Source organism: Porites lutea, chromosome 4 (genome assembly GCF_958299795.1).
Source record: "Porites lutea chromosome 4, jaPorLute2.1, whole genome shotgun sequence".
Lineage (NCBI taxonomy): Eukaryota > Metazoa > Cnidaria > Anthozoa > Scleractinia > Poritidae > Porites > Porites lutea.
The window spans coordinates 852,501-862,060 of record NC_133204.1 but is presented as its reverse complement, the minus strand read 5'-3'; the positions used below and the strand labels follow the sequence as shown (position 1 = coordinate 862,060).

At 40.4% G+C, this 9,560-nt stretch overlaps 2 protein-coding genes across 2 annotated transcripts; one reads left to right on the top strand and one right to left on the bottom strand.

Annotated features, from left to right (window-relative positions):
• Positions 1–1,794: 1,794 nt before the first annotated feature.
• On the top strand, positions 1,795–3,797 carry LOC140935127 (transmembrane protein 91-like). The gene is made up of 3 exons (XM_073384661.1): positions 1,795–1,913; positions 2,617–2,727; positions 3,639–3,797. The coding sequence occupies exons 1-3, from the start codon at positions 1,854–1,856 to the stop codon at positions 3,795–3,797; spliced, it is 330 nt and encodes a 109-aa protein (XP_073240762.1). The 5' UTR covers positions 1,795–1,853.
• A 73-nt stretch (positions 3,798–3,870) lies between these two features.
• Positions 3,871–7,432, bottom strand: LOC140935126 (uncharacterized). The gene is made up of 3 exons (XM_073384660.1): positions 7,272–7,432; positions 5,033–5,387; positions 3,871–4,897 (listed from the first exon to the last, which is right to left on the bottom strand). Exons 2-3 carry the CDS (start codon positions 5,368–5,370, stop codon positions 4,723–4,725), a joined length of 513 nt encoding a protein of 170 aa, XP_073240761.1. The 5' UTR covers positions 5,371–5,387; positions 7,272–7,432; the 3' UTR covers positions 3,871–4,722.
• Between the last annotated feature and the right edge of the window lie 2,128 nt (positions 7,433–9,560).

The following is a 9,560-nucleotide window of genomic DNA, read 5'->3' as shown; positions in this document are numbered from 1 at the left end:
AATAACCTATACGGCACGATCTTGACTATTTTTGGGAGTTAAATCAGTGTGTATGATAAGTCAAGCACAAACCCACATTCATTTAATTCTTCTTTTACTAATGTCCCTCGACGTAAAAGAATAATTCAAATACTTTCGGAGTTAAAATTAAAAGAGCTCTTCAGCGATCCCGCGGAATTGTTAGTTGTACCCAAAATGAAGAGTGGGATAGATGTCGACTGAGACGAATGAACAGAATAAAAATAACATTCGCTTTCAACTGTCACGATCTCGAAAATTTAATCAAAACGACTGGATTCCTAAAACCAAGAATTTCAGATACCAAAGAATATAAACGTCTCAGGCGTATGCGTTCTAAGATGTGCTCTCGACGTGCTGGACTAAAATTTTTCGAAACACAACGAAAGCTACCCGAAGGTAACCAGCTAAGGTTCTCTAAAATCCGTTAACTACGAAGCCAAGGGTTCAGTTGCCAAGGGGCAAATCCCGTACCTGAACATAGTCTTTAATGTGATTTTTCCTGTTTTTCTTACATTGCTAGGGGGCCGTTTTCTCTCATGCTAATGGCTACACTAGTGGCTTTGGTAAAGTGCTACAGTAATACTGCCTTGATAGGGAGAGTCTGGTTACTAACTTCTGTCTAGTATAAATTTAATTTTGTTGCCGGATGTATTAGTCAATATTGAAAATTCAGCTCAGTTCTCCAACCGGATCTCGACGGTTACTTTTACTGTTAACTGCAAAAAAAAAAACAACAACAACAACAACAATTTTCCCAGTTGATCGCAACGTAAAATCGAAAACCTTCGAGTGTTCCGTTTAATGTAAAGTTGCTTTCCCGAATCTCACACCCATAGCTAAACGCCTGAATCGTTTTTTAACAAAAATGTTTTGAAATTGAAAAAGGTAGGAAAAAAGGCTGGAAAAGGTAGTCAGTCCATCACGCTAAGATTTCTTTGTTGCTGATGAGTTTGCAGAAGTAGTAACCGGGTAGCCCGCCGGGAGTGGTAGTGACAAGGGTAGTGTAATTGGAGTAATGATATTGGAAGCTCGTGCTAGTAGTATTGTCATCATTGCTAATACTGATTGTAACTATGATTATTGTTGAAAACAGCTTAACGGATTGAAACATAAAAGCGGTGCACCCAAACTGGATCATCAGGAATAAGCATCGTAGCTAAAAAATAAAGACTAACATCAACATGGCCTCCGTTCCTTTGCATCATCAGTGAAATGGAAGACAATCGTGGATTTAATGGTAATGTTAGCACTTTGAACTTAGCTTACACAACAACAAAAAAAAACACTAGTGATTTGCAATAAGGTTTAGTAGCACTCGAGCTAAACGCTGGGTTAACCGGGCTCCTGGCTTGGCCAAACTTGTTTCTAGTATGAGGTTACTGCATGACTGGTATCATTGAAATATCAGCCTTAGTTGTCATAACAGACGCAGCTCCCCGCGGAGGGAGGGGAAGCACTATCACATAGGGCTGGCTATACAGGGTGGGATTTTCATGCAAGGCTACAAGGCTGAGATAGTGTAAGGAGGCTGGTGCCGAATGTAAAAAAAAAGGCAGAGACACAGTTTTCTGGGTGTCTGTGCTCCCCCGCCCCACCCTCCACAAAAATTGCACCCTCTTGGACAGCCAGTCGAAAGCGGTAAGGACAAATCAGATTGGTACGAAAAATGCAATGACAAATCAACAAAATGCATTAGTTATGAGCCTATGTCAAGATGCCTTGATGAGAAAGTATTATAGGTCTTACTTTTTTTTCCAGACGCCATTCAGACAGGCGGACCAGGCACCTCCCTACAGGAGAACAATCTGCCTGTACCTCCAGCGAGAAGCGCGATGGCAAATTTGTATCCAAGCTCACGGCAACCCGGACATCAGACAAATCCCGTTGTAAATGTAATTAAATACTTAATATAACTGATTAACACTTACAAATGAAAATCGAATATGAACAGTTCTACTATTTTGGGCCGCTTTTATCATGGCTGTCCAAGGCACAAACCAAGAAGCAAGAATGAATTCCAAAACTGACCAACTGAGTCATTTACAATTATGCAGTTTCTTTAGCAGATAGATGAAAACATGTCTACCGAGTTCAAAGAGTACTGATCAGTTTTAGCGTTCTGTCCCGCCGTATCACAAGATCATCCAAGACAAACAAATACAGTTTAGTTCACAAAGATGATCCAGTCGAAGATCGAAGTTGAAACTGTCATCCCGTATGATCACTTTACTTATTCTTTCTCGTCTGAATTTGTGATACTTTTATTTAAGAAAGAACAAGGGTTATTACAACTACAAAACTCACATTAATGGAAAAAGCAATAGCTACCGACTCTAATGGGGGAGCCCATAACCCTTCATCTCAAAGTCCACTGTATTCACTCAATGAACACTCCACGTTTTCCGCCATTACTGAGAACTTTTTGAGACAGACGCAATTACTGTACTGCCGCGTAGCTGCGGGTGACGTAATACAATAACTTTGCTCTGATTGGACGGCATAAAGCGTTTGCGTGAGTTTGAGGTTCTATTAAATTAAAAAAGACGCGAGCAAACGTTCTACACATTTTTAATAAGTTACATTTTTTTTCTTCAGAGCATGGATCTTGATCAAGATTTGCCTCCTAATCATCTTATGCTGGCTCTGTTGAGTACCATATTTTGCACCTGTCCCTGTGGGCTGGTATCATTATGCTATGCAGTGCGGGTAAAAAGTTATATCTCTTTTACTATACCGTATACTTTTTGTTTTTTTTTCCTGAGCACAACGTCAATAACACTGATTTAAATATTTTGGATAGGGGAATTCCCGCCATCTGCCCAGCAGACTAAGCATTCCTTTTTATCCTGAATTTGCCGAGTAATAGGAAAATGAAGACGGCAACTTATTAACTTTGAACTACGTAAGCATGAATTAATTATAAACGTAAGAATTTTTTTGAATAATAACCGGCTTTCATCAGCCTGCGGACACAGGCGTATTTCTGGTCGTCGCTTCTCTTTCGGGTGGAGAGAAATACGTCTGTGTCTGCAGGCTAGGCTCAGAATCAGAATCAGAATCATGCATATCTCAGAGGGTATTATATCCGCCGAGGCCAAACACCTCAATGCTTTCCTCGAACTGCAAAATTATCTTAATTCTTCAGATCATACGTACTCAGCCTCATTGCTATAAATGTGCCTATGCTTAGCACCCAGTACCTGGTGTTTGGGAGGTCTCAGGTTCGAATCCGGCTGTCGGAGACTCATCGAAAGGGGTTAAGTCACCAGTATATTGCTGCTGCTCAATGTCAATTCTGTACTGACTAGTCATTACTTAGCGCTGCCTCATTCATACACAAAATGCTCCTGTTTAGTCAGTCACAAAGGTATAAGACTAACCACAATAATTTTTTGGCGATTTCTGTTTAGCCAAGCCGGAGAGAATCATTCTTTCTTGGGTTAGCATAGTGTTAAAACTAGAAATAGCCCAACGTTTAAATCCATGTAGCTCCATGTCCATCTTCGTCAGCCGACAAGAGTTAGAGTTCAAAGCACGTATTATAGCTTGGTTAAAAGATAGCAAATGTCATTCAGTTATAGAGCACCTTTAACATCCTTATCCATTTTTCCTTTCAGGTGAACTCTGACTTTGAACGGGGAAATACAGCTGGTGCTCAATACAATTCCAACCAAGCATGGAAATGGGGAATGGCGTCAATCAGTATCGGCTGTTTGACCATCCTTGTGGTTATGGTTTACTACTTGATAGAGGTGGCTCTGCATGCAACTTTATAATCCTACCCTTCGAATTTTTGGAGGTCAAGAAACTTGGTCGCATTCAGCGGTTGAAAAAGGTGGAATTCGCTCATCGTTTTGGATCAACATTTAATAATAAAATCAGAATAACACAACGTTTCTATATCATCTTGCTAATATTTTTTTGAAGAAATACCCATATAAGTTATATTTATTTTTTAACTTAAAAAATTTAAATTATATCAAGATGACATCAGTCATTTACAGCTTGTTATCGATTTCTATCATTATTGCCCGAGTTTTGCAGAATCATTTCTTTCAATATTTTACTAAGACTCATTGATGAAACGTTCTCTTTGAAAATATACTTATTTGTTCCACGATTAGCTGGAGACTATTTGGATGAAATTTCCCGGCTCCAGAATTTTCAACAGATGGAGTCATGAAGAACACACTTGAATAACTGAGGCAACGCGTAAATAAGATAGCTTATGCTAACGTAGGGTAGCTTAGTTATGAGGCTAACGAAAGACTTCAACTTAAAACGAACATTGAGTTGACATGTTGACAGGGTATGTGATAAGACAGTCTGTGTACCCTGTACAGCCACCCCCAGAGGCTGTTGTACAAAGGCTTAAAAGATATATTTTATTGGATTTAACCCTTTAAACCCTAAGATCAGACTTTGAATTCTTATTTGTTGCCCGTATTCATTCCCACAGAAGTAGTGGGGAGAAGTTGATAAGATATCAACCAAATTCATCTTGTGTGATCATGTATGTAATTCTCATGACCACTCTATTTTACAAAGCATTGATATTACAAGGAGAAATTTGATGCTGATCACTCTTACGGCTTAAAGGGTAAAGTATATTTATTTTGCTGTTAACTAAATGATGGGATGCATGACTATAATAAAGAATAATGTTTAGTTGACAGTTCGCCTTGCTCTCTTGCTCTTGGCCTAGAGATGCCTCTCAGCAAATATGGTGTTATAGAGCCCCATGGCAACCGTTCCACCTACAAGGCCAACCACAGCACCATTCACAGCAGAGCCTCCTAGCAACAAGGACCCGCCTGCCCCACCTAAGGTGCCTAAAATAGAGGCTTGATCTACACGGATCTGGTTTCGGTTATATCTGCGTGAAAATGACAACAAACGGAATTGAGATATGGTACAAACAGACAGATGGACAGACAGACAGACAGACAAATTCACTTTATATGATTCTCAGTTCACTGAAATATAGGTATAACATGTACGTGGGTTTTACCTTAATCTGTATGCACGATCAATGTAGCCATCCTCATTGATGCCTTCACCACTTGCGGCTCTGGCGTATGTCAGGACAGGACCTAGAGGAACACCAATTATTGCACCTTTTCGTCCGTAACGAATAGCTGTTTCAGTAACAGCTGCTAGCGTGCGAGGGCCTGCTGCAAGGCGGACTGCAGGAGCAAACAAAACCATTCCTAAAACAGCTCCAGCCTGAATAGACTTGAAGGTAACATGAGCATAGAGTTCTGCAGCAGGGTGTTTTATATTCCCCATTTCATCATCTGACAGCTTTTGACCCAGTAAGTTACGGCACCAACAAAAGTTGCGGTTCATTTTGACCCAGTGTACTTCTGGTAAAAGTAAAACAATATAATAATAACGATAATATTCAATACTACAAAACTCTTACAACTAAGTTAAAAAAATTCACTCTCTGATTTTTGCCAATAGCCTTATATCCAGAGACACCTTGCATGCTGTTTGTCTATTCTTTAGCCATATTTGGGCAAACATTGATGACAATTGATTGCCTTGGTAACAGTCTGACATCTCAAGTGGCATGACGTGTAAAAAAATTCTCCTCCCCAGAGCCTCCTGGGGGGCCTGAGCATGAGGACCAGGAGGCTCTGGGGACACAGGATTTGAAGTCCTAGATTTTAGGACTTCCGGTCATTTCTGAATTTCTACAACGTTTCTAATAGCGTACGTTCACTTGCTCTTGCAGAAGTGTCAATGAGTGTAAATTTGGGTGATTCAAAGCTCTTAAAAGAGAATCCTCCAACTTACTTTTGAATCGGAAATGACCGGAAGTCCTGAAATCTAGGACTTTAAATCCTGTGTCCCCAGAATTGTCCCCAGAGCCTCCCGGTCCTCGTGCTCAGGCCCTCAGGAGGCCCTGGGGACGAGAATGGTGTAAAACCTATTAAAGTGCTCCTTTTTTTGTTTTATACTTGGTCTCCTCACCCCCGCAGGGCTGGGGACAGTTTTCAGAGCAGCCTCTCTCCCTGTTTCAGAGCATTTGACCAATCGAGCTGTTAAAAGTCTACCCGTCTACAATTATAAAGTCTGCAGATTCTGCATTTGTTGAACACCAGGCACTAAATACCTGTTTGATAACCTTCGAAAATTTGCAGCCCTCGAGGACCGCGAAAGACCATGGGACAGCTAATTGGGACAGGATAATCACGGGCGAAATCGGTACAGGCCAAGTTTAGTTTTGATTTTTTTCCGTAAATATTCCGTCTCGATTAGCTGCCTCTGGAACTCCGGGGATAAAGCATTTGCATGTTCCACAATTACTCAAGCGCAGGCCGGTAGAAATGTCACGCAATCCAATATATCGTGTACGTGGGGATTGAACATGTGCCAGCAGGAGCTTTAGCAAAAACGACGGCGACGGAAGCGAGAACGTCAAAAAAAACCCATAGGTTTAGATTAGCAAAACAACATCTTTGCACCTGCATCCTGCTTTTTTGTACATTTCTTTGCCGTCACTACACGACTACGGCGTGAAAATCCCTAATTTCAGGTCTTATGGAGGACGTTTAAAGAGACAACGAATTGTTCTTTCTCTTCTAAAACTTGAGTGTGGTCCCCAAGAAATCAACTCTAGGGAAATTCGCCTACATTTGGCATTTTCAGGGAATTGGAATAAGCGCGGCAAAGTTTGAAAAAACTCGAATTTATTTTAAAAGTGACGATTTCGCTGCCGTCGCTGTCGTCGATGCTAAAGCTCCCTAATGATGGTCAATCGACTGCGGCTGATTCACTCCTTCATGAAACGTCTGTAGTGACCATTTTTCATGGACTGAAGCTCAAAAAACGGTCGATATCAGAGCATACGTGATGATTTAAAACTTCAAAATGAAATACTGAAGCAACACCTTTACATTCACCCTAACTAAAATCAAATAATAAATATAATTCAAATCCGCAGTTTATTCATAGCAAGCACTATATAACATAAAAAAAGCTGAAGTATAGGCGCTGGTCTTCAAGCAAGTGGACTTTAGAAAGAAGCAGCAACAGTATTATTTAACTTTACAATTAAATTAACACTCCTCGTAATTTAAAAGGACAGTGAGCATAAAAGAACTCAATTTTTTATCGGATTAAACAAGAGACAAGATGTTTATTTATAGTAGGTCATATCTGTTCGTAAAAAGAAAGTAATTCAGAAGTAAATCAACTTCCAGTGGGCATGAAGCAATTGCATTACGTTGATCATTGCTTACCTGGTGAGACTGCTACAACTACCAGCCACAATCGTACGTTGCACTGTGAGATGACGTGCAAATTTTACAAAGCAAACAACATTTCATCATTTCGTGACAGTAGGTGCTTAAAATTTGCGTGCTGTTGGTCACGTGAATGAAGTATGGCGTCATGGAGTCACGGAATTTGAGGAGTTTAAAATGAATTGCAATAGCCGTATACAGGGGCACCCAACGAGAATATAGTTCAAACCCACTTAAACATAGCATTATTAAATGTATTTTAGTATTTAAACGGTAGACATAGGCATATTTTTATCCCCTAAAAATTTTTCATCTGTTCGGATTTCCTAGCTGAAAGTCTAGTGATCCGAAAATTATAGGGATCCAAACTTACCTTTTCGAAAATTTTAGCCAGAAAATAGGCTCCCGAAAATTCTAGGTGAACTTTTTAGGGTAAAAATTAGTTAAAAATGGGCAAGTATACCATTTTTTATTTGTTCGAAAATCCTAGGAGAGGCATGGAAGCAAGAAATTTTACAACAAATGTTCCGAAAATTCTAGATCTCTAATCGTCTTCCGAACAGATATTTTTCCGAAAATTGTCGTTGGGTGCCCCTGCGTATAAACATAACAACTTTCTTTAATTTTCCAGACATGTTTCGACGGTACATCCGTCATCTTCAGTGTTACATATTTTGAAATCGCCGTTGAATTTAAAGCGCGCGCGATCTTACAAAGTTCGTTACATTGCGTTGTCAATATTGCGTACTAAAACAAAGTTAAATGAGTGACGCTTAGTTCTTTACAGGGAGAGAGTCAGGTTAATGTGTTTCACCTGCTGGTTGAGATCGGGCTTCTCCCATTTTATAAACATGGATTCCTTAAGCTTCACTTGGTACTTAGTCGCTGCAGAGTCCAGGATCTCGAAGCAATCCGGTGTGCAGGATGTTCTACAAAACTCTGAACCCTGCAGATGTTTAAAAACGTTCGAAGACCTGTCTGAAAGTAAGTGCTCGCGCACTCGTGTGGAGAAGTGTCGGCTGGTTTCACCAATATAACAAGCATTACAACTTGCACACGAAAATTTATAGACCACACGCGTGCGTAGCCCCTCAGGGACAGCATCTTTCACATTAAAAAGATTCCTGACTTTGAAAGTAGTAAAGACTAACCTTAAATCAATAGGTTTACATAACCGGTTAGCAAGTTTGCGTATACTCCTCTGTGCCGTGACTGAGAAGTGCCCAACGTAAGGGATTTTGAAGAAGAACTTAGGCGTTTCCTGGGGCTCGACTCCTGAATAGGGCTGTGTTTTCCCTCCCTTGACTGCTGTCTGAATATATTTAGAAATATATTTGTTGATAAGGTTTTCAGGGAAGAGATTCCTCCGCAGAATGACAGACAATTTTTGAAGGTCAGTATGGAACCCCATCCAAGTGTTGTTTATCTTAAAAGTTCTATGAATCAAGGTTTTGATTAACCCCAATTTGTAGGTAAAGGGGCAAAAACTCAGATAACTAGTAAGCAGACCTGTGAAAGTCTTTTTCCGGTAAACGGTGGTTGCACTTTGGTGTGGGTCAGTGTTGTTGATTAGAACATCTAGGAAAGGTAGAACATGGTCAGTTTCCCGCTCCATTGTAAAGCGTATATTGGGGTGTTGATTGTTGATGTAATCGAAGAAAAGGGTTGCATCCCGTTCAGAGTGGAAAAGGCAAAATGTATCGTCTACGTGTGTTATGTTGGTGAAACCAAGTGTGTGTTATGTTGGTGAAACCAGCCGACACTTCTCCACACGAGTGCGCGGGCACTTACTTTCAGACAGGTCTTCGAACGTTTTTAAACATCTGCAGGGTTCAGAGTTTTGTAGAGCATCCTGCACACCGGATTGCTTCGAGATCCTGGACTCTGCAGCGACTAAGTACCAAGTGAAGCTTAAGGAATCCATGTTTATAAAATGGGAGAAGCCCGATCTCAACCAGCAGGTGAAACACATTAACCTGACTCTCTCCCTGTAAAGAACTAAGCGTCACTCATTTAACTTTGTTTTAGTACGCAATATTGACAACGCAATGTAACGAACTTTGTAAGATCGCGCGCGCTTTAAATTCAACGGCGATTTCAAAATATGTAACACTGAAGATGACGGATGTACCGTCGAAACATGTCTGGAAAATTAAAGAAAGTTGTTATGTTTATACGACTATCTATATTGTTGCTGCTATCTAGACCAATTGCAATAGCCTGTATAACGGGCGTTTTATGAGCCTAGCGAGGCGGACGCGGTATTTTGCGCAAAGAGCGAGACGA

Excerpts from the sequence above, each read along its gene's own strand:
- LOC140935127 (XM_073384661.1), top strand. The coding sequence starts at position 1,854 with ATGGCAAATTTGTATCCAAGCTCACGGCAACCCGGACATCAGACAAAT. Across the intron at positions 1,914-2,616 it reads AGACAAATCCCGTTGTAAAT|AGCATGGATCTTGATCAAGA; the intron begins GTAATTAAATAC and ends TTTTTTCTTCAG. Across the intron at positions 2,728-3,638 it reads CATTATGCTATGCAGTGCGG|GTGAACTCTGACTTTGAACG; the intron begins GTAAAAAGTTAT and ends TTTTCCTTTCAG.
- LOC140935126 (XM_073384660.1), bottom strand. The coding sequence starts at position 5,370 with ATGAACCGCAACTTTTGTTGGTGCCGTAACTTACTGGGTCAAAAGCTG. Across the intron at positions 4,898-5,032 it reads GATCGTGCATACAGATTAAG|ATATAACCGAAACCAGATCC; the intron begins GTAAAACCCACG and ends ATTTTCACGCAG.